This window comes from Penicillium crustosum, assembly GCF_028827405.1.
Source record: "Penicillium crustosum strain IBT 35664 chromosome Unknown utg000003l_segment0_segment0, whole genome shotgun sequence".
NCBI lineage: Eukaryota > Fungi > Ascomycota > Eurotiomycetes > Eurotiales > Aspergillaceae > Penicillium > Penicillium crustosum.
The window spans coordinates 2,866,693-2,893,358 of record NW_026623124.1 but is presented as its reverse complement, the minus strand read 5'-3'; the positions used below and the strand labels follow the sequence as shown (position 1 = coordinate 2,893,358).

Sequence of the window (26,666 nt, the reverse complement as noted above, 5' to 3'; positions counted from 1 at the left end):
CTCTTTCTTGTTCTGGCTTACTTGAGACATATTATCTCTAAGCTTTAGAGGGATAACCATCTGTAGGTGCCGTGTACTATTATCCCTGTCCCACAATATATATATATATATATCATGATGTGAGAATTCCAATATTCCGGGGGCCAAATCGACAGTGACTATAATATGATAGTGCTATTAGTAAATTAATGATAATATATAATGTGTGCTGATATCCTGTATTTAAATCGCCCAAACTGAGAAGTCAGGCCAAAATACATATAGATGTCATTGTAAACAATGCAAACGACCATCGGGGCTAGGCTCTGGAGATAGGGGAAATTCCTCCCTAATCACCGATATCTCCAACTATTTATGCATCGGGGTCGGGATGTTTAGTCCGCGTGGCTCCATGTGGACCCAATTTTCGATATGCAAAACTCTTACATACTCCATAAAGAGACATACTCCATAAAGAGTTTGAAAATTCGAGTGTTCCAAGGCAGCAATATATATTCTGTGCTCCGTAATGTCCCATAATAATACATGTAGATCTTCGCTAGGGATTCTCTAGGGCTGAAGGTGCGGGTAGTAACTCGTGAACCGACAGTATTGATGCAATCAAACCTCCTTTCTCTATATTCTCTATATTCTCTATGTTCTCTATATTCTCTATATTCTTTAAATTCTTTAAATTCTTTGAATATTCCTTATATATTGTTTCTACATAATTATCGATCAGATTGGAACAAAATTTGTTAAACTAATAATAGATTTCTCTCCGTACCTAGGTACCTCCAGAGATGTCGCAACTAATACCTAACTAAGCAATATACTTCGGTCGGGTGAAGCGGAGTCCGTTCCTCCGTTATACACCCGGAAAACCTCTACTCCGATGAAGTAAATATGGATAACTCCGGTCGAGTTGTCCGTCCCCCGATGAGATGATTTTCATTAAAAGGGATCGGGCTTGCCCGATGCCTGGCCCAAGAGCTCAACCTTACAACGCAATACACAGTCCACTCCTCGCCATGGAGAAGGACTACGATGAACCCGAGTTCGCTCCAATCACGGGGCGAAGTGAAACTGTACTAGAAGAGCGAGAACAACAAACACTGACTCGCATTGCCTCCAGCAAACTCGGCCAACAACTTTCAAGATCCGCTAGCAAGAAAGGTGTCGCTCCCCACCTCGATCCTACCAACCCCCAATTTGATCATCGCCGATGGGCGCAAATGGTGTTGGACCAGGCCAACGACTCAGGAATTGATATTCCTGACCAAGGTGTGGTCTTCTCCAATCTATGCGTCAGCGGTTCTGGCTCCGCCCTCCAATACCAGGAAACCCTCACTTCCAGTTTGAAAGTGCCCTTCCGAGCTGCGACAAGAGCCTTGACTGGGCAGGCCTCACCACCAAGACAAATTCTCCGCAACTTCGATGGCTTACTTCAGGGAGGAGAACTTCTTCTTGTTCTGGGTCGACCCGGTAGTGGATGTACGACATTCCTGAAGACTATCTGCGGACACCTTGGAGGGTTGACAGTGGAGCCCGAAAGTACACTTCACTACAAAGGAGTTGCATTTGACCATATGATCAAACATCACCGAGGAGAAGTCGCATACAACAAGGAGGTCGACCTACATTTCCCCACTTGACTGTGGGTCAGACTCTCACATTCGCCGCCCATGCTCGTGCGCCCCAGAAACGCTTGGAAGGTGTGACCCGGAATGAATACGTCGAGACACTCACTCAGGTGGTCCTGTCCGTATTTGGATTGTCCCACACCTACAACACCAAGGTGGGCAGCGATTTCGTACGTGGTGTCAGTGGAGGAGAAAGAAAGCGAGTCAGTATCGCCGAGATGTTTCTGGCTCGCTGTCGCATCGGAGCATGGGACAACAGCACCCGTGGTCTAGATGCCGCATCCGCTCTAAAATTTGTGAAATCACTGCGTCTTTCAGCTGATATGGGAAAATCCTGTCATGCCATTGCAGCCTACCAAGCATCGCAGTCAATGTATGATCTTTTCGACAAGGTGGTCCTTTTATACGAGGGATATCAGATCTACTATGGACCCAGGGAGCGTGCAGTGTCCTATTTCGAAGATATGGGCTGGGAGAGACCTGAGCGCCAAGTCAGCAGTGACTTCTTAACTGCTCTCACTAACCCAGCAGAACGCACGGCGCGGCCTGGCATGGAGAGCAAGGTTCCCCGCACAGCGAAGGAATTTTCCGAGCATTGGAAAAAGAGCCCAGAGTACCAGCTCTTGCACAAGGATATCGCCAACTTCGAAAGTGAACACCCCCGAATGGAGACGACGCAAAAAGGCTCATGGAAAGCCACGAAGAGCGACAAGCCCGCCACACTCGAGCTCGCAGCCCCTTCCTGCTCTCTATCCCTATGCAGGTGCGGCTTTGCATGCACAGAGCCTACCAGAGAATGCTCCAAGATCTCCCAACAGCCATGGCACCGGTTATTGTTCAGATCGTTCTATCTCTCATCATTGGATCCATCTTCTACAATACCCCGGACACACCCAGTTACTTCTTTCAAAAGGGTGCAGTGATGTACTTCGCCGTGCTTATGAACGCCCTACTTACGATTAATGAAATCCTTCAACTCTATGCTCAGCGTCCTGTTGTCGAAAAGCAAGCCGGATATGCATTTGTCCACCCGTTCACTGAAGCACTAGCCAGCCTTGTCGTCGATCTACCGATTAAGATCATACGAATATCAATTTTCACCGTTGTTCTCTACTTCATGGCAAACCTGCGCCGCGAAGCTGGAGCTTTCTTCACCCATTACCTGTTTTTGCTCACTGCAGTCCTGGCCATGTCTGGCCTGTTCCGCAGTATCGGTTCATTGACCAAAACTGTTGGGCAGGCTATGGCGATTGCTGGTGTGCTTGTGCTCTGTATTGTCGTTTATACCGGATTTACTTTGCCACAGCCGTACATGCATCCGTGGCTTTCGTGGATCCGGTGGATCAATCCGATCTACTATACCTTTGAAGGACTCGTGGCGAATGAATTCCACGGCCGAACATTTGACTGTTCCTCATTCATCCCAAGTTATGGAACTGGCACGTCCTTTATCTGCTCTACTGTCGGTGCAGTCGCCGGTCAGCGAACTGTATCGGGGGATGCTTTCATCGAGAAGAACTACGAGTACAAGCACTCTCATCTATGGCGGAACTACGGAATTCTCATCGCCTTTTGCATCGCCCTCAATGCGCTCTACTTGACTGCCACAGAATATATTACTGATGATAAGTCAAAGGCCGAGGCCTTGGTCTTCCGGCCCGGACATGCACCAAAGTATCTCCAGGAAGGCCACAACATCGAGCTTGGAAGAGAGGAGGTCAACAAGCTGGAGCTGCAGAGAACCAGTGACACCATCCGTCTTCCTGAGCAAAAAGACATTCTCTCATGGAAATCTCTCAACTACGACATCCCCGTCAAGGAGGGCACCCGGCGACTCTTAGACAACGTCAATGGCTGGGTTAAGCCTGGTAGTCTGACTGCCTTGATGGGTGTTTCTGGAGCTGGAAAGACAACACTTCTTGATGTTCTTGCGCAGAGAGTCTCCATTGGTGTTGTATCTGGTGATATCTTCGTGAACGGCAAGGGTCTAGCGGCAAATTTCCCCCGTCGGACTGGATACGTCCAACAACAAGATCTTCATCTTGACAGCACCACCGTGAGAGAAGCTTTGCGTTTCAGCGCAATGCTTCGCCAGCCTCAAAAGGTCACCAAGCAGGAGAAGTATGAGTATGTGGAACAAGTCATCCAAGTCCTAGGCATGGAAGATTTTGCCGAAGCGGTGGTGGGAAACCTCGGAGAGGGTCTCAACGTCGAGCAAAGGAAGCTGCTTAGTATTGGTGTCGAACTTGCTGCCAAGCCTACCCTGCTTATCTTCCTCGACGAGCCCACCAGCGGCCTCGACTCCCAAAGCTCTTGGACTATTTGTCAGTTCCTCAGAAGACTTGCAGACCACGGCCAGGCTGTCCTCGCGACAATTCACCAGCCTAGCGCACAGTTGTTCCAAACCTTTGATCGTTTGCTCTTCCTGGCCAAGGGAGGAAAAACTGTCTACTTTGGCGACATTGGAAGCCAATCTGCCACTCTTCTGAAATACTTCGAGAGCAATGGCGCCCGACCATGCGAACAACTCGAGAACCCCGCTGAATACATTCTGGAAATGGTTGCTGGCGATTCTTGCTCAATAGACTGGGTTGAAGCCTGGAACAAGAGCCCAGAGTATGAAGAGGTACATGCTGAGGTCGAACGACTTCATCACGCCAACAAGCCGGTTATTCCTCGACCTTCCCTAGACGAGTCTGAGTCTGACGACGACGATAACTCCGAGTTTGCCATGCCACTCAGCAGCCAGTTGTACTATGTCCTTGGACGAGTCTTCCAACAGTATTACCGTCAGCCAGAATACGTCTACTCCAAGTTCATTTTGGGCATTGTATCTGGTCTATTCATCGGCTTCTCATTCTGGAAAGCAGATAACAGTCAACAAGGCTTCCAAAACGTGCTTTTCAGTATTTTCCTACTGTGCACAATCTTCAACACTCTTGTCAACCAGATCATGCCCAAATTCGTCGTCCAGCGCTCCCTCTACGAAGTCCGCGAACGCCCATCCCGCATCTACTCCTGGAAAGTATTCATCTTATCCCAGATGCTCGTCGAGATCCCCTTCCAAATCTGCCTCGGCATCTGCTCCTGGGCCTGCTTCTACTGGTCCGTCTTCGGCACCGATCAAGACTCCGAGCGCCGCTCCCTGATTATGCTCTTCATCGTCCAATTCTACATTTACGCCGCAAGCATGGCACAGCTAGTCGTCTGTGCAATCCCAGAGCCCGCACTCGCAGCTATGCTCGCCACGCTGATGTTCGGTCTTTCCTTTATCTTCAACGGCGTTATGCAACCACCTGATGATCTCCCACGCTTCTGGATCTTCATGTACCGTGTCTCGCCGTTTACATATTATATCGGCGGTATCGGAGCTACAGCGCTCCATGGCCGTCCGGTTGAGTGTAATAATGCGGAGATGAGTATCTTTGATCCGCCTGCTGGTCAGACCTGCTTCCAGTATATGGAGAAGTTCCTCGCGACTGCGCCGGGAAAGCTTGCTAATTACAATGCTACATCCGGTTGTGAGTACTGCTCTCTCAGCTCGGCAGATCAGTATCTCGCTGGGAGGAAGATTGAGTGGGGTGATCGCTGGAGAAACTATGGAATCTTCTGGTGCTATTTCATTTTCAATGTCTTTGCTGCTATCTCGCTCTATTACCTCTTCCGGGTGCGGAGCTCTAAGGCTAAGACAAAGAAGGCTTAACGGGTTCAGTTGGTGGAGCGTTGTCAGTATGTTTTGCATTTTGCTTGGTCTTCTTTGGTCTCTCTATATGAGATGTTTGTTCTTGTACATTTACTGCATATTTTGATACCTGGCTTGTTTTTACATAGATGCCGATAAAGGCATTGCCTGAAGTTATATAATCAAATGTCTCATCTCCTTTTACTTTGTTCATTCACAACATGTATGATTGCTAGACATCTTTGTTGCTTTTGTTTGTGTCTTGAACCCATATAAAGCTTGGCTATTCAACAACAAAAAGATTAACGAGCTTTTTTTTTCCTCTTCAGATGAAAAACCTCATTGGGGAAAATTCACAAGTCTCAAATTCTTTATTTCTTTCTCTTATGCATGATATCTTTGGGTCCTTTCCCTAGTGTGTGAAATCCAACGGAACCATCCATCCTGTGTCTCAAATGGGCTATATATACCAGCTATTTCCTCATCAATCTCCTTCTGCTACATCCGCCACTCTACCATAAAACATTTTGCCGCTCTACTATTCTCAACAACATTAACCAACCATCTCCATTCAACACTCCTGAATAGTCTCAACCTAACCAAAATGGACGAGCATTGCGTCCCCCGAACCCAAATCCCGGAGCGTCTCTACCGGGTCCAACATGACAAATCCTTCACAAAGGACGTAGAGACAGGCCTAGTTTCATCTGACATGAAAACCTTCACCGAGGACACAAACGAATTTGCAATTGCCGTTGAATCCCACATAAACGGGATCAAGGAGGAAGACAGAAGCATATTCATCTCGGCTTTCGCGAGCAAGGCCCAGGCCGAAGACTGGATGTGTCGCAAATGGCGCTCGTATGGCGAAGGTGCTCAAATCCTGGAGATTGAAACTAGTCGTCTTGGCCATGGATATGTGTACCGCGCTGGCGAAGTGGCTCACACTCTCGAGGTGGACGTCTCAGAGACGACCTACGAAGACCTTCACGATGAGTATTTGATCCTGCACATTGTTCCTGCTCGTGCTATTATCGCTCGGCGGGCTCGGATGGTGACACACGGATTGGAAAATAAGGATTCTGCAGGAAGCGATAGCTCGAATGCGACGATGACAGCAAGTCAATCATCTGTATCGACTGTCCGATCCCCTGCGCAGCCGGGTTTACGAGGGCAAGCTGTATTGTCTAAGTCAGTAAGTCGGCTCAAGGGTGAATCTCAATATTTCTACTCTCCGCCTGGCTCAACTTGTTAAATTCCTCTTCGCAAGAATTATCCCCTTCGGCCTGTTCGGCTGATTGAATATCTTTAAATGAATGCTCCATTGCAAGGAACTTTCTTTCCCGGCTCTACGGGTTAAGTGGCTCTACATCCAGTCGCCAAACTATGAAGTGACTCATAGAAGGTCGTGGTTTCCTTTTTAAGAGTTGTATTTCGGTTTTCTTTGATCTGCTCTACAGTTAGTTTGCATTGTTGGGGGGTTTTTTTTAATACCAGATAGACTGAATTAGACTGAATCCATTTCGATCAAGACAAATCGTATTGTCTCCTTATTCGTAGTATTTAACTTCAAAAACAGATAAATCTAACTTGTGATCACCAAAAATGAGTATCATAATTCAGCATATCTTGCACCCATATGCTGAATGGGAGAATGTAAAAGAGTGAGGAGAAAGATGTCGTGTTTCCAGGTGTCCCATTACAGATCCTTTCACAGAAAAGAGCTGTTCGCAACGTCCGTATGAAAGAATATGCAGCGCCGGATGAGAAGATTCCGAATCGACTCTCTCCAGTCAGGGTCTAATTAAACCTTCTTCTTGACAAGCACGCCCTGAATCCGAGGCAGCAAACTAAACGGTTCTTCCGGTTCTTCGATCTCGTGTGGATTTTCCCACTCTCCACTATTGAGAATGTCCGCCAACACATTCCGTGTCAAATCACATCCGACAAATGTGCTCCAGGCAGGGTTCCAACATGCTAAGGTTTCTTCATGTTAGCCAGTCACTCAGAAAAGAAGACAATAGGGTGGCAAAAAAATAGACATACTTTGCGCCACAGTGGTCAAACGGTCTCGACTGCATCCGTGTTCCCAGAATATAAATTTGCCACCAGGTTTAAGCAGCTTCCACACTTCCTTCATCACGCTCTTTGGATCCTTTACGGCGCACAGGACCTGGATGCATAACACGGCATCCAAACTCCCTTCTGTGATTCCCTCCTCTCTTAGAACATCGCTATCTTCAATCCCACAAACTATGACCTTATATTTATCCTGCAGGTCATGCTTGTCCAATCTGGCATTTATATCGTCTTTGAAGTGGGGATTAGGTTCAATGCCATAGATATGTTTGACAATAGAAGTATCATAACGATGAATTTGGTTGCCTGGCCCAGGGCCTAGTTCAAGGACAACGCCGCCAGCGGTTCGTACAAGCGAGGGAACAATAGTTGTGTCTTCGTAGGCGATAAAACCATCAGCTGTGCATTATGGTTAGTCTACTCTGTACACGAGTTAAGTGGGAGGATATGGCGAGTGGGTTAAGTTACAGGCTATACTAAGCAACTTGGCTGAAGCGGCATCTCGAATTTGTCGTGGGCGGCCAAGTGCTGAGAGACCGTCTCGACGAACGGCTTGTGTTAAAGCTTCCCAGTGCACTGTAGAGTTGAGTGATTAGTAGAGTTGTGGGAATTGGCGGGGTAACATGGACTTACGACACAAAGATAACCATATCAGACCCCATGGACGGAGAATGGATGCAAGGCGGCTAGGTTTGGGGGCCATGGTTATCTATCCAAGACGTGTATGAATGCTACCGAAGCGCTTTTTTGAAAAAAGAAAGACCAAAAGTCCGAAGGGGTGATTGGGAATTTTCCAGAATAAGGAGTAAAAATTGTGCTGGGGAGAAAACAGAAGTTGGATGTTGGGCGAGTCGAATGTTATAGTCACCGCATTGGTCTAGTATCAATCGATACTACATGTGGTTTAGCTTTAGTTCTAGTCTACGGCTTAGGGCTCATGTAACGTACGGGGGCTGAGAGTCTCCACAGCGGACCACATCAAATAGACAGGCTTGCACCTTGATTATCTGCTAATCAGGGCTTATGGCGTAATCTCACCTATTACAGAGATAGTAAGCTTAGCGAAAGATCCTAATAGGGTGAAACTGAGCTTGGCTTTGCGGCTAAGTGTAATCTCCCATGGAAATCCTTATCGAGGTTGGGGCAAAGTCTGACCTAGAAGGTTGGAAATGTTCATTCTCAACATGTACCTGAAGAAAAAGCAAGATTTTTTTAAAAAAACAGTCTAATCCTGAGAAAGCACAATATGATTCAGAGCAACGATAGAGCCCATGTGTGAACTGAGTTTCCCAAGTACATTTGTGTTACTTTTCGGCGCAAGTGATACCTAAAATGAGGGATGGGTGAAACATATTCGAATTAAGTACGCCCATAAATTTATATGGAATATAAAAAGGGAGAAGGAAACTGTGAATTGAACGAGGCTCTTGATATCAATTAGTACCCACGTATGCAAAAGTTCATCAAGCAAGACATCTTCAGTCAATTCTCCGTTCGTTCGGTGGGTCAAGAATTTGATTGGCAGTTTGAGATGACGAAGAGAAAGAAGGGATGCAGCAGAATCGTGGTCAGTATGCCAAGTCTCGGGGGGTTGGCGTGAAGCACATCTTGGAATCCAGACACGGCGCAAAAATGGGTACTTCCGTAACCATAATCGTACCTATAACGGGTTTGTGGTACCCATATAGGAAAATATATTGACCTGATTGAGGAATATTACATTATGGGTGGGTGTTGGATTGCATATGATTGTGTATACTAGGCTTTTAAACTAAACATGACGTTAGAAAGGGCCACTGAGCACGTACGGTATTCAGGTGACTCGATGGTAACATATGATCGGGGGCTTGAGATCATGGCCTGTCATAGCCCCACCGCTGAACTTGATGTTGAACCAGAGGATTAGGTGGTGAGTTGATTCGGAGCTCTATCACACGTGGCCAGCCTGCGACAGAGCCCTGTTGTCACTCCCAAGCTCTTCCAGAATCAGGAGCCTGAATTCCAAGTGTTCCTCATTGAGGAACTTTATCACATGTCTCGGAGTACAGATATCTAAGCGACTAGGTTGTTTCCGAGTTGGATGTTGTTTTATAAATGTTGGAGGTAGCGTATTGGGAATGAGAGGCTTGATATATATATTATCTGCAAACCAAATTAAAATATATGTTAATAAAGTGCACATCAGCAAGCCACATAAAAGATACAGTTCATATGAGAAAAATAATATTTAATCGACTGTGCTTCTGTTCCAATAGTGTGGAGATTGTATTTGTAGGTAATCTGGGGTAGATCATCTGCCCTAGAAAGAAAGGCCCGAGCTGTCAACATCACCACGTGGGAACTTTAAAAAAAAAAATAGCGGAGATTAGGAGATCAGTAGATTAGGAAATTATTGGTCTTTTATTAGTATTTTCAAGATACAGTTGCACAATATGTATATATAGTAACATATAGTAACATACTGGAGGAATGTGGTCGAGATGTCTAGGCCGCATGCGGCGTTTCTTTGTTTCCCCTCAATATGCCCAAAGCCCAAGAAAAGAACTCGTGATTTACCTTTTGAAATCCCTGGGGCCATTTTCATCGCTTTGATTTGAGTTTTTGACCAATCCAAGTTGAGATTAGCGAGGCCAAGCCGTTAAAGGATCCATGGCACTGGAAATCTTATTGGTTCCTCGTATTAGCGCAAGCTGACCCTCACTTTCATTTATCTCCAACTTGACTTATAACCCCCCTTTGTCTATTCTCTCTGCCAAAGCTGGATATTATCCAGTATGGCGACCAACGCGACCGCTACAGCTACGGCTAACAGCACCAACGTAGTTAGTCCGCAGGGTGGCATCCTCGAAGGTGGCAACCCAACCCATTATGACTCCAAGAACCCACTGGTGTTATTTATTATCCAGGTATCTATGTCGCTATCCCAAACAACGATACTTTAACTGACAAGCAGGCCGTCATAATCATCGTGCTATGTCGCTTAATCCACTGGCCCCTCTCGAAGCTTCGTCAGCCCCGAGTCATCGCTGAGGTTATCGGAGGAATTGTTCTGGGCCCATCGGTGATGGGTCGCATCCCCGGATTTACCGACGCCATTTTCCCGACCGCCAGCATCCCCAGTCTCAATGTAGTCGCCAATCTGGGCCTGGTACTCTTTCTATTCTTGGTCGGTCTGGAGACCGACCTCCGCTTCCTGATCAGTAATTGGCGGGTCGCTTTGAGCGTGTCTGCTGCGGGCATGATCTTGCCATTCGGGTTGGGCTCCGCCATCTCGTATGGCCTCTACCACTCGTTCCACGATGACCCTGGTACCAAGCCCATCGCCTTCGGTACCTATCTCCTGTTCATCGGTATCGCCATGGCCATCACGGCCTTCCCCGTGCTGTGTCGTATCCTCACGGAGCTGAAGCTGCTCTCAACCCGGGTCGGCGTCATCGTGCTGTCCGCCGGTGTTGGTAATGATGTGGTGGGCTGGATCCTACTTGCACTGTGTGTCGCTCTTGTCAACGCGGGCAGTGGAATCACGGCTCTGTGGGTACTGTTAGTCTGCGTTGCCTACATGTTATTTTTGACTTTCGCTTTCCGCCCGCTATTCCTTCGCTTCCTCGAGAAAACGGGCAGTCTGCAAAAAGGGCCTAGCCAGTCGGTGGTCGCCCTGACATTGCTCATTGCTCTGGCTTCAGCCTTCTTCACACAGGTTATTGGTGTTCACGCCATTTTCGGAGGCTTTGTTATTGGCTTGATCTGCCCGCATGAAGGCGGCTTTGCCATCAAAATCACCGAGAAAGTTGAGGACTTGGTCGCTGTCATTTTCCTGCCACTCTATTTCACCCTGTCCGGTCTCAGCACCAACCTGGGCCTCCTTGACTCTGGAATCGTCTGGGGTTATGTGGTTGGTGTAATTGCCATCGCGTTCATTGCGAAGGTCACCGGAGGTGCTGTTGCATCCCGGCTTTGTGGCCTATTATGGCGTGAAAGCTTTTCGATCGGTGTGTTGATGAGTTGCAAGGGTTTGGTGGAATTAATTGTGTTGGTAAGTGCTGACGCCAGAAGAAGTTACCTGGTCGTGAATGTGGGCTAATTCAATCATGATAGAACATTGGCCTCCAAGCCAAGATTCTGAGCACTCGCACGTTTACAATTTTCGTCGTGATGGCCTTGGTCACCACATTCCTTACTACTCCCTTAACCACCTTGCTATATCCAACATGGTATCAGGTCAAGGTCGAGAGATGGAGACGTGGGGAAATTGACTGGGAAGGCAACCCTATCCAGAACGATAACCGCAATGACAGCGTCGCCCTTGCCAAGGACCAGTTGAAGACCGTCCCAGTACGCAAACTCCTCGTCTATCTTCGTCTTGATGGTCTTTCGGGTGTCTGTACTGTAGCGGCCCTCCTCAGCCCAAAGGGACGTGCATCCGTGTCATCACGCATTCATCCGGCAAAGATGCCAAAGCAAACCGAGGAAAATGTTGAAGATCCTATCACCCAAGAAGAGGATGACAACACGGCACTCAAGGTGCACGGTGTAAGGCTAATGGAATTGACCGACCGTGATTCTAGTGTCATGAAGGTTGCTGCTGCGGGCGAGCATGCGCTATGGGATCCAGTGGTCAACACATTCCGGGCGTTCGGAGACTGGCACGATCTGTCGCTCATGGCCGGTGTATCTGTCGTCCCCGAATACTCTTACGCAGATACTGTCATCGGCATGGCGCAGCAAGACACCGCAGATATGCTCCTTCTCCCTTGGAGCGAGACTGGAACACTGGCCGATCACCACAACGGGCTGGAGATCGACGAAGCCAATCGTTTCTCCAACGGCGCCTACGCAAGCTTCGTTTCTGATATCCTAGAGCGGGTCCCCGGCCATGTAGGCATCCTAATTGAATACAGCCCAGCCCCAGCCTCATCAAAGAGACCCGTGGTCTCCCGCACCGCCAGCGGCATGAGCCTCCAGGGCTCCTTCTTCGCCCGCCAGCCAACCGGCAGTCGCTCCCACCATATTGTCCTTCCATTCTTTGGCGGTGACGATGACCGCTTTGCTCTTCGGTTGGTTATGCAGCTCGCTCAGAATGACCAGGTCACTGCAACCGTTATTCAAATCAGTGGATTGGGCAGTGATAGTAGCAAAACAGAGGTGTCGACTGCAGTCTCTGCCTCGAGCTCAAATGCGATCCCCGCGTCCAGCTCTCAATCTGACACGGTCTTCTTCGAGACACTCCGTGATTCAGTGCCAGAGGAACTTCAAGAGCGCGTTGTGTTCCACCAACCACCTACCAACGACACCATTACCGACGCAGTTCAAATGGCTGTTGTCTCTGTGCGTGAAGAACTTAACCAGACATCCAACAAGGCGAACAATATTGTCATCGTTGGTCGTCGTAGTATCTCTTCTGAGATTGAGCTGGGTCTTTCGGACGACGGAGTTGGCTATGATACCCGCCGGGCTCTGGGAGCCGTCGGCACTGCGATGGTCCAGCCCGAGAGTAAGATTTACGGTGGTGTATTGGTGCTGCAGGCTGGTACTGACACTGGGTTACCTGCTTACCCTCGCTGAACCTATTTTTAAATCTTGGAGCAGCAATTGTGAATAATTTGGATTGCACATTTGGGAGAATTAACTTTCTCGTATGCACATTTTGGAACATTCTAAACATAGAAAGCTGTAGAGATTGCCAACATATAGGGTATCAAGTAAAAGAAGAATAACCGGCAGCTTATGCGGTCTTGTCATGTCTTTTCAAGTGTCCTTTCTAGATAACTTATTTGGATGTCTCCTTAGGTGTGTACGAAGGGGGTAATCAAGCACTTTTCTGTGTATAACCTGTTGATATCGCCAAAAGCCAGAGCCAAAACGCCACCACCCAAGGCAGGCTAGCATGGATTCCGCAGAACATAAGATGAAGTAGATGTAGAATGACCAGAGCTCCCCCCTTCCCAAAACCATGGCGGACTGTACTGTCGACGATCCCGCATCGGCGACTCCAGATTCATAGGCCGGTTCGACGGGAAGGAGGTGATTTCAGTGATATCCCGCGCACTGGAGGATTCCATATGCTGACTATCGGTGGCACCGCGCGCGATGGCGATCAGCTTACCAAGGATAGCATATTCAAGCTTCAACTTGATACTGTAAGCGACCGGTTTGAACAAAACCTGCACGGCATAATAGCCAACATATTCGATGACGACGATGGAGATATCCAATATCAGAATGATGATATTGATAACCAGCAACTGGTTCAGAATTCCCTGTGGACGACCTCCGGGTCTGAGACGAAGCAATTTCACCGTTTCCCAGACATAGATCATGGAAATAATCAATTCCTGCACGCAGAAACCGACCAGCTGAACACGCTCCATGATATCGTATGCGCGGGCCCAGCGACTCTCTGGATGTGCAACAGTCCCGTACAGAAAGACCGTAGTCGGGACCTGGAATATTACAGCATCGACGCAGATCATCCATAACACACCCCGCAACAGCTTCCTATTCTGCAGTACGAGATGCAGCCGTGACCACAGTACAACTGACTGGCCGGTGATCATGCCATACCAGCCCAGCACGACGAGGGTCATGCATAGCCATGGTGTAACACCCGTTGGAAAGAAGAGGAGGACGAAGCCGAGACAGTACGGGATGATGCAGAAGGAGGAGACGAGTAGACTCCAGAAATAGTTGCCGTGCCAGCGTTTGAAGGAGAATAAACAGAGGATGATGAGTTCGATGGCGTTGTACCAGGCTAGCGCGGCAAAGGCGGCGAATATGCCTGAGCGGGCTATATCGGATCCGCTGTAGGTGTTAATGAGGGAGGTTGCAACGCTGCTGGCGTCTGTAGAAGCCATTGACGGTAGAGGGACATTGCTGGTTGTGCTCTGGGGTGTAGAGTAGAGTGATGGGTGGATATAGATAGGAGTGGATTGATGACAAGGAGGGAAGAAGGGTTTTGTGGGTATGCAGGAAGAAAATGATAAATTTCTGCAGGATGTTTAAAGTTCATTCCAGATTTGCGCCTGGGAAGTGGCGGGAAGAGTTTAGTCGGCGGCGAATAGAGCGTATAGAGCACCTGATTCCATGACAGCTCCTCGGAGATATGGGGGAAATTGGCGAAAGTCGACTGGCCGAGGGGAAAGTTGGGGAGATTTGGGACAGTTTCCGAGCCACGGATTTCAAGGTCGGGAGATTTGGTAACCTTGGAACTGGGTTGGGAGAGTCATACCTATAGCTAGGTAGTTAGGTATCAAAAAGGGATGAATTCAACTCCCTTTATTCCCCTGATATCGCATTATTGAGTGGATTGCTGTTCTCGGTTGTCGATCCCCCTTGCTTTAAGGTTTGGATACTTGAGAAATATGTTATATACTGTCCAACTAAGAGCGTAGGTGATGAGGTGTGGCCATAAAGAGATGGAATATGATCTCTCAGGATGACAGACGTGAAATATGAATTCCTGTTGGATTCCATGTCTTTCAAGGGAAATAATTGCACTCTGAGAATACGAGGCTGTTCACATCTGGCGTCTGATTGGTCACCAGCTGAACGGCAGATCTGCCGTACTATGTAGGCCAAGCTTGTTTATTGGCAAAGAAACTGGGGAATCACTGATATAACATCACTGACATACCTTGTAACTATTCTGTAGTATCACTAACATCATTGGAATGGCAGATCAAAAAAGAAAAAGAAAAAGACAAAAAGGATCCCAGCAGGTCCAGGCTGTAGGAAACTGGCAGGAACGCGATCGGGGCCAGATCGGACTCTGACGTCACCCGATCTGAATGCGATCTCGATCTCTCCAGATCGAATGGCCATTTCTTTAAATACTCTGTCTTCCTGTTATTTTCAGTGATGCAGAATCTGTTTCTATCCTTTTATCCATCAATCCCACGCGTGTTTCCTTCCAACCAATTGCGAGTCCGGTTTGTTCGCAACTTATCAACTATGCCACCAAAGAGGAAGGCCACCGCACCAGCATCTGAACAGCCTAATGGCTCACCCCCCAGTAAAAAGGGTCGTCCCGACTTGCACCAACCACATCCAAACTCAAAGCAAACCGAGGAGTTTGGTATAGTCTTACGTCAATTCTATCCCCCGGAGATGAGCAACGAGCGGTGCCAAGCATACACCGATGGCGAGCTAGAACGCCCAATTGAAACACTACAGAAAGCTTGCCGGGAAACTGCTGACCAGCGCCGGTCAATCAACGTGGGTAGTGCTGTGGTACATTGGTTCAAGAGCGATCTCCGGCTTCATGACAGCAGGGCGCTGCACACGGCCTGCCAATTTGCGAAAGAGAATCAGGTCCCGTTGATCGGTCTTTACATCGTTTCCCCCGAAGATTGGACTGCCCATTTGACTAGTCCCGCCCGAGTGGACTTTACCCTGCGTACACTCAAGCGATTACAACAGGACTTGGGAGAGTTGGATATCCCACTGCATATGGAAACACAAGAGAAACGGAACGCGATCCCGAAACGGATTGTGGAGTTGTGCCAACAGTGGGGTGCGAAGAACCTATATGCAAATATTGAGTATGAGGTAGACGAACTACGACGTGAAGCCAAGCTTGTTAGACTCTGCGCAGACAACGATATTAATTTCACGGCCACTCATGATACATGTGTGGTTACTCCCGGGGCGCTGGCTAGCCAGCAGGGGAAACAATATTCTGTTTATACTCCGTGGTATCGGTCTTGGTTGGCATTTCTGAAAGAGAACCCGGATTATCTTGAGGTCTCTGAGGAACCTGGGCCAAATCCAGGGAATGCGCGTCAACAATTCAAGGACCTGTTTGATTGCAAAGTGCCAGCCGCACCCAAAACCCACATCTTGTCAGATGAAGATCAGAAACGCCTTGAGGAGCTTTACCCAGCCGGGGAGCACGAAGCTCTCCAGCGATTGGACAGCTTCCTCGAGGAGAAAGGCAAGAAGTATGAGGAGTTGCGGAGCATGTTGTCTAGCGATAACACTTCGGTGTTGAGTCCTTACTTTGCATGCGGAGCCCTCAGCGCAAGGACTGCTGTCGTGACAGCGAAGAGAATCAACAAAGGCCATCTTGATCGATATGACCCCGGTTACATGACCTGGATCAGCGAGCTGGCCTGGCGTGACTTCTACAAGCATGTCCTAGTGAACTGGCCCTTCATCTGGTAAGTTATCATTCTTTAGGACAACGGGTTTCCCATTCTAATGCAAAGACTTGGTATAGTATGAATAAGTGCTTCAAGCCCGAGCATACCAACATTGAATGGGAGTACGACAAGGACCAATTTCAAGCGTGGTGCGAGGGCAAGACAGGCTTCCCGATCGTCGATGCAGCAATGCGCCAGCTCCGCCACTGCGCGTGGATGCATAATCGCACACGCATGGTCGTCTCATCGTTCCTTACTAAGGACCTGATGCTCGATTGGCGCCGTGGCGAGCGGTACTTCATGGAGAATCTGATTGATGGCGATTTCGCGTCGAATCACGGCGGGTGGGGATTTGGGTCTAGTACTGGCGTAGATCCGCAGCCATATTTCCGCATCTTCAATCCTCTTCGCCAGAGTGAACGATTCGATCCGGAGGGGGAGTATATTCGCCACTGGGTGCCGGAGCTGCGCGAGGTGTCTGGCAAAGCCATCCACGAACCTTATGCCAAGGGGGCAGCGGCCATTGCGCAGAAGAATGGTTATCCCAAGCCCATTGTGGACCACGCAGAGAGTCGAGATCGAGCGTTGGAGCGGTTCAAGAGTGTACTTCAGAAATAATGAACGTTGAACATGTAAATAATATTGAAACCCATTATGATCGGTGTTGGTCAGATGAGATGTCCTCGGTCCTTCCTGAAAGTTAAAGACCCAAAAAAATTGGAGAAATTCCACGCCAAGTGGAATTGCGGGTGAGACATTAGTGCCCTTTTCCCCGCAACATTCTGCTGTTCTCTTCGGATTCTTTTTTTTTTACACTTGATTTCGCCAATGATGCCTTGAAATGGAGTCCCAGGGTGATCAGCCATCTCCGGGTCCCGACTCACTCGAGGTCGAGGTTGAGCTAGCAAACGGCAAACGACGCTGGCGCCGAAACAGAGTCGCCTGCGATTCCTGCCATACTCGCCGCGTACGATGCGACCGTGCTTTTCCCTGCTCGAGATGTCTGCGCGGTGATATAAGCTGCCAATTCACCCGTGAGCGCCGGAAACGAGGACGCATTGCGAGATCGAAGCCGAAAAATGGAGATGCGAATGCCGAGGAAGAGACAGCGCAGGGCCCCACCGAGGGGAAGCAGGCCGATGGGGAACACAACCGAGAGTCGCAGTCGCAGTCGCAGCAGGTGATGTCGCCGGTTGACAATAATTCTCCTGCATCGACCTTCCAACACCGATCGCCGGCAACAAATGAGATCAGCGCCGTCTCAGCACCCAGTGTTGACGGCCGTCGGTCTGTGGCTGATCGTCCACAGCCGCAGCGGGCAGGGCTTGCTGCGAATATCACAGAGGAATGGCTGTCAGCAGCGCACCTATCGCCAGACTCGTATGATCTGCTTGCAGGCACGGGCGGGAGCGACGCGCCTCTGCCCCGGTTGATGGACATTTGGAATCCAGTGGATTTCGCTAGCCAACGACCAGTCCAGCGTGCTCCTCCCATACCGTCTGTGTCCGGGGCGAATATTCCAAGACAGAGACAGCAATCGACCACTCGGTCGCCCTTGAAGTATCCTGTCTTGGAACCCCTCATGCCCTTCCTCGAGTCGAACCTCCCGCGGCGGCTGGTGTGCGATCTGCTTGAACTATACTTTACCAGTGCTTTCTCAACCCATATGCATCCGGTGTGCCATCATATCCATTGCTATGTCCTGCGAAAGACCTCTTTTCTAAGTACGGATCGGCCTCGGCCAACTAGTCCTGCCTTGCTGGCAAGTATGCTCTGGGTGGCTGCTGTGGATGACCGGGCCTTCTCTTTATCCATCTCACCATTACAACGGAGGAAGATATGCCAATTCCTCTGTGCGTTGATTATTCGCTTACTGCGACCTTTGATACATGTCTCTTTCAAAGACCAAGATCCATCGCCCGCCGAAAACGCGACCACCCACGAATTTTCAGCCGGGGCTCACCACCCATTCGAAGGAGTCGGTGATGATAAAGGGCTGGTAGGCCCTGCTGGATCTTTAGACGATGTCATTACATATATTCATGTCGCGTCGATTATCTCATCTAGTGAACAAAAGGCTGCAAGTATGAGATGGTTCGTTGTACCCCTGTTCCTCCCCCTGTCTACTCCACTAACTTTGACCTAGGTGGCATGCGGCATTCACACTAGCTCGAGAACTTAAATTGAACCAAGAGATGGACATCACACCCAATATCGACAGCATGAGCGATGGCTCAAGTCCATCTTTCGGCTACGGTCTAGGCGGATGGCCTGGTTCCCCGGGGGGCTTGGGTTTGGACTATTCGAATAATTCCCGCTCAAGTCTGAACTGTGTGTGCGACAAAAACCATGATTTGCATAACGGTCCCATTACAGAAGAGCACCGTGAAGAGCGACGCAGGACCTGGTGGCTGTTATATATCATGGACCGCCATCTCGCATTGTGCTATAATCGTCCGCTAGCCCTACTCGATGCCGAGAGCGAGGATCTGTTACTTCCACTGGATGAAAGCTCATGGCAAGCTGGTATCATTCACAGCAATTCTCCTCGCCCAGATGGGCCTCAATGCCCCCGGTCGGGCGACCTAAACAAACGTCGCATTTTCCCCAACTTCATCTGCCACGACCACTCCATTCTTGGCTTTTTCCTCCCACTCATGACCATCACTGGTGAGCTGATCGATCTAAATCAAGCGCGAAACCACCCTACTCTTGGTGTTAGACTCCAAGGAAAAGAAGCATGGGAGGTACATGTGTCAGAAGTCCTGCGCCAACTCGAGATCTACAAAGCCAGTCTTACAACCTTTGCGACAGCGACAGCGGCAGACCCGGCGGCCTCATCAACGACTGCCTACACCCACAAACCAGAACCTGTCGATCCGCAATTGTCTCAGGCCTATTCTTGGCATACTCAAACCGTGATTGCCTATTCCTCCTACCTAACCCATGTCCTCCATATCCTACTCGTCGGAAAGTGGGACCCTGTCTCACTGATCGAAGACAAAGATTTTTGGACATCGTCCCCGGCCTTTGCCTCGACCATCTCACACGCACTGGAAGCTGCCGATTCCGTGCAACAAATCCTCCGCTTCGACCCCGACGTTAGTTTCATGCCTTACTTCTTCGGCATCCAGCTGCTGCAAGGCAGTTTCCTCCTGCTGCTTATTGTAGAGCGCTTGCAAAAGGAAGCAGGAGAGGGAATCCTCAATGCCTGTGAGACCATGATCCGAGCGACAGAGTCGTGCGTGGTCACCCTCAACACGGAATATCAGCGCAGCTTCCGGCAAGTGATGCGCTCTGCGGTCGCGCAGGCTCGAGGTCGCCCGGTTAACCCAAGCGAAATTCGGCATCGCCGAAAAGCAGTTCTCGCGCTTTACCGCTGGACGCGGAAGGGGACTGGCTTAGCCCTGTAACTACCCCACAACCAGAAGTAGGTCCAGCCCACATTTCTTTGTTCCTGTCGATCCCTGTGGGCTACGGAGCTAAAGCACGCGGTTTCCTGCGGGTTTTCGTACCTGAGGGGAAGTGGGAGGAACCCCTTTCCACATGGTCGATCGTCGCAATCCAGGGGTTGACTGGATACTACTTCTATACGATTGTTCCATGTACAGTTTTTGAGTGGCGTTTTTGGATATATGGCGTCTGAATTGGCGAAAGCTTCTTTTCCATGTATTATTCAAGGCGGATAATTCTGCAAGTATATATAATTTACCCTTGAGGGCATCTCGGTCTATTCTTTCGTGATGTCAACAGTATCTTCCCCACAAACCTTCATTTATACTAAAGTATGAAATGAGAGGCCAATATCACTCCCCGTTCTCCTTTAGGTTCTTCATCTCTCAAGCCTCTTCCAATTTACCCGATCCACGGCGGGGTCTCGATTAAATCCTTGATGCCGTGTTACCGGAATTCACCGATTGGCCAAAAGTCTCCCCCGAATGCACGGGCTCGACTGTAAAATCCGGGGAAATCGGTTAATTGAACAATTTCAAGAGATCATGCGGTGGGGATATTTACCGTTGGAGCTTCGCCCCAGGTTCTCCGCAACTCCACAGCTCCTCAGCGTGGTTTGATCTTTTGAATTGCAATTTTTTTTTTTTTTTTTTGGGTTTAAATAAGTCCAGCATGACCCCGGTTTTGCGGGGAATTATAATTCTTTGCTTTTTTTTTTTCTTGTGCTGGTAGCAAGGCCTCAAGATACGAAATATTTAGAGCTCCAACTTCAAGCTTCAACTAGAGCTTTGCTCGTTATACTTGCGCCATCACTTGAGCCTATCACAAATACAGCACATTCACCATGACCGAGGCTCAATTCCCATACGAGATTACCTCCTGGCCCATGGAGAGTCTCGTTGATTCACATATGGGACAACACGATGAGCTTAGCCCGCACCCTTTCATCGCCAGCGACTTTCCTCTGCCAATGCAGGAGGAACTGGACGCTTCCTGGACTGCGGAGCAGTTCAACTGGGCGAATGAATACCCGGTTAAATCGACAGCATTTCAGCCATATCCGCAAATGTGGTATGATGCTGGTCTAGTAAGAGAAGAATGTGGAGGCAAGAAAACTGATCCTACAAGGTAAATACTACCCTAACCCTTGCTCAGAAATCCCCGGAACTGCGAAACCAAAAAAAAAAAATCAAACGGCGCAGCTAGAAGCAAGTGACTAACATGTGCAAGTAGCTTCTCCCTCCACCAATCAAGCCCCTTCCAAACCACCGAGAATCCCCCGATGCATCCCCGCCCAGATCTCGAGCTCGCAACACAAAGAGCACTCTTTATGACTCCCACTCCAAATACTCTCGGCTTCCCTTTCCCCGGATCACCATCCTCAGATCCCAACGCATCCCCAGAACCAAGCCATGCTTCATCAAGCGGGTGGGAAGGCGAAGCCGAGCACGACGATACCCAATACATGCAATTCGATTTCGGGCCGTCAAATTTCGGAGCCTCGGCGCCAAACGCCCATTATCAGGCTCATGGTCAGACCCACAGTCTCAGCTCCCCGCACCGTCGACAATCACGAATAGACGAGGAGTGTCTCACACCACTCGAGATGCCGGATGGCAGTACCCGCATGACATCAAATTGGCTGCCCGTTGACCCTGACGCGGGATTTGCGATTGGTTCTTCCATGGTGATGAATGAGGATATAGCGTTCCAGGATATGAGGCATGCTTTCTTCCCGTCTGTGTCCCCGGCTTGGTCATATGATCGATGAGAGTCGGTGGTGATGCATTATTGTTTCGCTATTTGAGACAATTTGCCGAACCAGTATTACCCCCGCCTCTTCTCTCCTAGGGCTCTTCTACTCCGTCCCTTAGTGCCGGCTGCGCTACGGAGTACACCGGGAGCCGTTATTGTGCCATGCCGCGGTCATTGACGGCCCCGGCGCTATCGGCGGGGTTATTATCCCCGCCACGACTTCCCCACGTTCCTCCCCTTAGGAATTCTAGCTCAAATATCCAGTGTCAGACATTGGATATGAGTGCGCAGGACGCGGATCGAATTTAATTTCGAAAAGTCATCGAATCGCGCCAAGAGCGGGGACCACCCGCCTGGCCCTAATTTCTACGCCGTGAACCGGATGAGAAATGATGTTGTATGAACGGCACATCTTGATATTCATGTTCGGGCAGATGCTACCTCACAAATAACTTTTCAGGAGCATATAAAACAACTGCAATACAAACTCGTTGACAAGGCAGAAGTGCAAAGGCCACGCAATCTCATCGATATATTGATGACATGACCGGCCGCAAGGGGTTCTTTTTGATCTTTCAAGGTCGTTGCATCTGAGAATAAACGTCCAAATACGTATATATCGTGGTTTTCGTTTGCATGTGATGTCGTCCCAGATCAATACCAGAAATATATCCAGTAACCAAAGACCCACTCACCCCGAAAGTGAACGAGACATATTTATATCGTATTCCAATCCAACCAAACAGTAATCCCATCCAACTCTTCCCGATGTTCCATGTAATAAGCCTGCCCCAGCATATGAAGCTTGCGCCGATCCGTCTTCTTAGACTTGGTGCGCGGAACTCTATCGATAAGGATATACAGCGCAGGAACATAGTACTTCGGCAAACTCTGGCGGACCGCCTCACTCAACGACTGGGTGAGCGCATACACAGCATGTCTTTTGCTGATCGGTCGGAACTCCATTTCTTCGACCGGACCGGTCTCCATGTTCATGGGGTTATTCTCCAGGTATAAGTAAACTCCAAGAATGGGATCGCCCTGGCCATCGACAGCGCCGAGAATATCTACGACAGCGGCATCGCCGGTGGACAAGTTACGTCGGAGCACGTACTCCACTTGGCCAGCTTCGACGCGCGCTCCGTCGAGCTTGAGCATGCTATCTTTGCGGCCCATCAGCTCGATCGTGCCATCATGGTTGTACCGGCCTAGATCTCCAGAGCGATATAGACGGAGATTTGGTCTGTCGGCGTGCAGCTGCGCCATCCAAATCGGTGGCGCGGCGAGGAAGTTCTCTGACTTTCCAGAGACGTGATCTAGATATCCCCTGGAAAGATGGGGGCCCTCGATGAGAAGTTCTCCAACAGCGCCGACGGGCATCAGTTGGTCGGGGTTATCGGGATTGACGATCCAGATTGCACCGGTAGCAGGACGACCGACAACTGACCCACGACCCATCTGCAGATTTCGATTATATGCGCAGAGGGAAGCTACCTCGCCCATGCCGTATTGATTTACCACCTGCACGCGGCCCAGCCATTTCGCCAGTACCGCGTCTGAGACTGGCTCGCCGCCAATACACATCGTCTGCAGAGTGGGGATGCGATCTGGTTCCATGTCGACGGCAACGGTGGGTGTGATAAACATTATGTTCCCCTCTAGATCATTCATGTCGTCCATCAGAGCTTCCATCGTCAGAGATATAGTGGGGACACAGCAGCATCCACCGGCCATGAGAGGGGCCAGGAAGTCATTGTTGCTGATGTCGAAAGCGTACGAATCGAATTGGAACATCCGGCTATGCGGTCCCATGTTCATGACTCGGATGTAATCTGTTAATGCGGAGGCATAGCTGCGGTGCTCTTGGATGATCCCCTTTGGTTTTCCCGTGCTGCCGGATGTGAAGAGAACAATGCAAGGGTCGGTGGGTGTGACGGTTGAACAGGGGACCGAAGTCTTCAATGGTAAACTGGATACGGAAGCTTCGCTGACCTCGAAGAGTGTCTCGACCCGATCTGCGAATCGCTCTTTGTATCCGGATGAAGTGAGCATTATTTTTATCTGGGTGCGTTCGAGAGCGGATGCAAGATATGCTGGTGGATCATTCCCATCGACGCAGATGTACGCCCCACCAGCCATGAGGATGGCCAGTCGCGCCACAATAGCCCAGGTGGATTTGTGGAAGGCACATGCCACATAAATATTTGGTCCGACGCCTTGTCCCACTAGCCAATGGGCTAAGCGAAAGGTCAATTCCTCCAGTTGGCGATATGTCAAATCGCCATCCCAGGAGCGAACGGCGGGAGCATCGGGTGTTGTCTTCGCATGTTGTAAACAAAGGTCATGCAGCAGGGCATCATGGGAAGGCTCAATGGTTGCAGTGAATTGGGTGATCTGCTCACGATCTTGCTGCGAGCATAACTCGAGGCTACCGATGCTCTGTGTGGATGAGCCATCAATTGATGAGAGGGCCTGATTGAAGCTGTTCAACAGGCTTATGGCCAGTGGTAGTCCAACACCAGTGTTTCCGACATCCAACCGTGCGTGTAACCTATCGTCGGAGGTATGGTGTATTGAAAGTCGGAGACCGGCGAATATTGAGTTTACCTCCGATGGCTCTTTCACCGGTATGCCACAGCAGACCTGGCAATGTCCGGCGCATGCATCCTGACCAGACAGAATGCGCCCCACCGGTTGCTTCTGGTAGATGATTGTCACATTGAAGCCGGGATTCTCGCCAGGCTGGCCGTTGTGGACATTCTCCGTAATTCTGAGCTGGGATAGTGGACCCAATGCTTCAACAGTCTCGCGGAAGAGATCTCTCACGGTATCATGAGGATCTATGTGAATCTGGACGGTCGGGTTCGAGTAGCCATGAGCTGCCTCGCCTATGTAGCATTCGCCCTTTAGATAGTCTTGACCAATGTATAGGGTTGTCGAGCAGGAAAATGCCCTGATAGTAGTAACCCAGGCCAATTGGAGTAATCGCTGGATATAGATATCCGGATGTTCCTCCTGGGCGGGCGGGGGAGGATTGAGGGCATCGGCGAGATGCAGGAGTCGCCAGGGACGCGCCTTCAGGGTCAGGTCAACTCCATTTGTAACAGTACCATTGACTGATACTTTCAATGGAGCAGTATTGGGCTGGGGAACAACAATTGTGGGTTCTAACAAGACAGGAGCCATGGTGGAGATGAACAGTAACAAGTGCGGAGAAATAAACTATTGCAGTCCTGGATTAGGGATTTACCTGGCCTAAATGTATGGCAACTTGCACAGGGAACAGGCATGCAGAAGCTGTGTCATTGTGAACTTATCCCTTGGCACCGATCCCTTTGTTGAACCAAGAGGGTAGTCAATAAGACCTCGTTATTGACGCCCGGGGGATTCATTGAGCAAATCATAGCCATAGATCGGCATATTTGGAAGCTCGTGAGATGTACTCCGTACAGCGCCATCATTTCGTGCTCACGGAACGTTTGGTGTGAGAGGTCATAGTATTGAGAAATGGGCTGGCTCAGCGTCGGACCTAGCATAGCGGGCAATTTGTGCCGGGGGCAAGGGGGGGACTCTCTGCGAATAAGATAGGTCCAGATGAAGTGGACATTAAAAAAAAGAAAGGGTTATGAACACGATCTGACCAATCCAACATCGGAGATCGGCACCGACCTGCGTTGTATTTTGGTAGTCTTAAATGGTCAGCCGTGGAGTAGCAGTAGGTAGTACGAAGGACTCAGCTGCAGATGGCGTCAATGTTCTCCGTATACCGTAAACCATAAGATATTATGTGAGAAGAGAATTCAATTAGCGCATCTAGCCCGTTATGATGAATTATGTCCATGTAATTGACTCAATTTACAAAAAAAAAAACCTCATGCCCCAAATTAGACATTCTGCATAATACCAGGATGAACACCCTCAAGGATCGACGATAACTCAGCCCATAGTTTCTCACGGGCTTGGCGCCCATCGTCACTGCGCACAAAAGGTGAAAGCATCGTGTTCTCCACGTGTCCATCAGTCATATATGCACCGTGGCTTTCGAGGCCAGCTGAAGCGCCTGCCACTAGCGTTCGAGATCCAACCTCCGTCGATCGCGCCAGAACTAATTTCATCAGCGTGAAAGTAAAGCCCGCCTCTCGCCCCAGCTGTGAGTGGCAGAGACCAGGATTGAGCATGTTAATGATCAGCTCTGATCCACGCACCCGCCCTGCTAGTTCCTGCACAAGCAGCACTTGAAGCAGCTTCGATAATGGGTACCGCTCGCCCATTTTGGCTTTGGTTTGGTCGCTGACGACCTTCATTGGCTCATCTTCCTTCCATTCTGTGAAATTCACCCATGCGTGTACTTCGCTCACAACGAAGGTAAGTCGGGGCGTACGCGATGGGTTCTTTTGTCGTGTGGCTTTCAGGACTGGTAGGAGGAGAAGGCCGAGGAGTAGAGTGTTGATGACATTGACAGTGACAGTTCGCTCATAACCTTCGGCTGTGCTGAACTCTGCCGTGGCAACTGCTGCATTGAGGATGGCTACGTCGAGCTTGGGAAGTTTGGAGATGCGTTCGCCAAAGGCAAGAACTGAGGCGTTGGAGGCTAGGTCGATCTCCCATACTTCACAGACGCCAGGGCGGCCTGTGGATTTCTCGATGTTCTCTTTGGCTTCTTTGCCCGCAGCCACATTTCGAACACCAAGGATCACTCGGGCGGCACCTAATCGTGTGATGTGACGTGCAGCTTCCAGGCCTAAGCCCACATTGGCGCCAGTGATGAGCACCGTTTGATCGGCGAAAGACTGTGTTGGGTATTTAGGAGTAACGAAGAATTGTGAGTAAAGGAACCCCATGATGAATGAATATTTGAATTGATGATTGGAGAAAAAAAGACCGAAAAAGCAAAAACAAACATGAAGCGACGATATTTAAGTCGAGAATGCCAACGTC

The 26,666-nt window shown here is 49.4% G+C and overlaps 10 protein-coding genes across 10 annotated transcripts; 6 read left to right on the top strand and 4 right to left on the bottom strand.

Moving 5' to 3' along the window:
• Positions 1 to 1,010: 1,010 nt before the first annotated feature.
• N7487_008171 (uncharacterized protein) lies at positions 1,011 to 5,325 on the top strand (the record flags this gene model as incomplete). The annotated part of the gene is made up of 3 exons (XM_056875901.1): positions 1,011 to 1,610; positions 1,646 to 2,273; positions 2,327 to 5,325. 3 exons carry the CDS (start codon positions 1,011 to 1,013, stop codon positions 5,323 to 5,325), a joined length of 4,227 nt encoding a protein of 1,408 aa, XP_056728089.1.
• Positions 5,326 to 5,908: 583 nt separating this feature from the next.
• N7487_008170 (uncharacterized protein) lies at positions 5,909 to 6,559 on the top strand (the record flags this gene model as incomplete). Its single annotated transcript, XM_056875900.1, has 1 exon — positions 5,909 to 6,559. The coding sequence occupies one exon, from the start codon at positions 5,909 to 5,911 to the stop codon at positions 6,557 to 6,559; it is 651 nt and encodes a 216-aa protein (XP_056728088.1).
• Positions 6,560 to 7,108: 549 nt separating this feature from the next.
• On the bottom strand, positions 7,109 to 8,086 carry N7487_008169 (class I SAM-dependent methyltransferase; the record flags this gene model as incomplete). The annotated part of the gene is made up of 4 exons (XM_056875899.1): positions 7,109 to 7,281; positions 7,351 to 7,782; positions 7,852 to 7,959; positions 8,017 to 8,086. The coding sequence occupies 4 exons, from the start codon at positions 8,084 to 8,086 to the stop codon at positions 7,109 to 7,111; spliced, it is 783 nt and encodes a 260-aa protein (XP_056728087.1).
• A 2,071-nt stretch (positions 8,087 to 10,157) lies between these two features.
• Positions 10,158 to 12,945, top strand: N7487_008168 (Kha1p; the record flags this gene model as incomplete). The annotated part of the gene is made up of 3 exons (XM_056875898.1): positions 10,158 to 10,289; positions 10,337 to 11,416; positions 11,479 to 12,945. The coding sequence occupies 3 exons, from the start codon at positions 10,158 to 10,160 to the stop codon at positions 12,943 to 12,945; spliced, it is 2,679 nt and encodes an 892-aa protein (XP_056728086.1).
• A 317-nt stretch (positions 12,946 to 13,262) lies between these two features.
• On the bottom strand, positions 13,263 to 14,234 carry N7487_008167 (uncharacterized protein; the record flags this gene model as incomplete). The annotated part of the gene is made up of 1 exon (XM_056875897.1): positions 13,263 to 14,234. One exon carries the CDS (start codon positions 14,232 to 14,234, stop codon positions 13,263 to 13,265), a length of 972 nt encoding a protein of 323 aa, XP_056728085.1.
• Positions 14,235 to 15,330: 1,096 nt separating this feature from the next.
• On the top strand, positions 15,331 to 17,138 carry N7487_008166 (deoxyribodipyrimidine photo-lyase PHR1; the record flags this gene model as incomplete). The annotated part of the gene is made up of 2 exons (XM_056875896.1): positions 15,331 to 16,538; positions 16,598 to 17,138. 2 exons carry the CDS (start codon positions 15,331 to 15,333, stop codon positions 17,136 to 17,138), a joined length of 1,749 nt encoding a protein of 582 aa, XP_056728084.1.
• Positions 17,139 to 17,361: 223 nt separating this feature from the next.
• On the top strand, positions 17,362 to 19,933 carry N7487_008165 (Zn(II)2Cys6 transcription factor; the record flags this gene model as incomplete). The annotated part of the gene is made up of 2 exons (XM_056875895.1): positions 17,362 to 18,614; positions 18,667 to 19,933. The coding sequence occupies 2 exons, from the start codon at positions 17,362 to 17,364 to the stop codon at positions 19,931 to 19,933; spliced, it is 2,520 nt and encodes an 839-aa protein (XP_056728083.1).
• Positions 19,934 to 20,817: 884 nt separating this feature from the next.
• On the top strand, positions 20,818 to 21,744 carry N7487_008164 (uncharacterized protein; the record flags this gene model as incomplete). The annotated part of the gene is made up of 2 exons (XM_056875894.1): positions 20,818 to 21,101; positions 21,207 to 21,744. 2 exons carry the CDS (start codon positions 20,818 to 20,820, stop codon positions 21,742 to 21,744), a joined length of 822 nt encoding a protein of 273 aa, XP_056728082.1.
• Positions 21,745 to 22,445: 701 nt separating this feature from the next.
• On the bottom strand, positions 22,446 to 24,914 carry N7487_008163 (non-ribosomal peptide synthetase; the record flags this gene model as incomplete). The annotated part of the gene is made up of 1 exon (XM_056875893.1): positions 22,446 to 24,914. One exon carries the CDS (start codon positions 24,912 to 24,914, stop codon positions 22,446 to 22,448), a length of 2,469 nt encoding a protein of 822 aa, XP_056728081.1.
• A 698-nt stretch (positions 24,915 to 25,612) lies between these two features.
• Positions 25,613 to 26,569, bottom strand: N7487_008162 (uncharacterized protein; the record flags this gene model as incomplete). The annotated part of the gene is made up of 1 exon (XM_056875892.1): positions 25,613 to 26,569. One exon carries the CDS (start codon positions 26,567 to 26,569, stop codon positions 25,613 to 25,615), a length of 957 nt encoding a protein of 318 aa, XP_056728080.1.
• Positions 26,570 to 26,666: the final 97 nt, after the last annotated feature.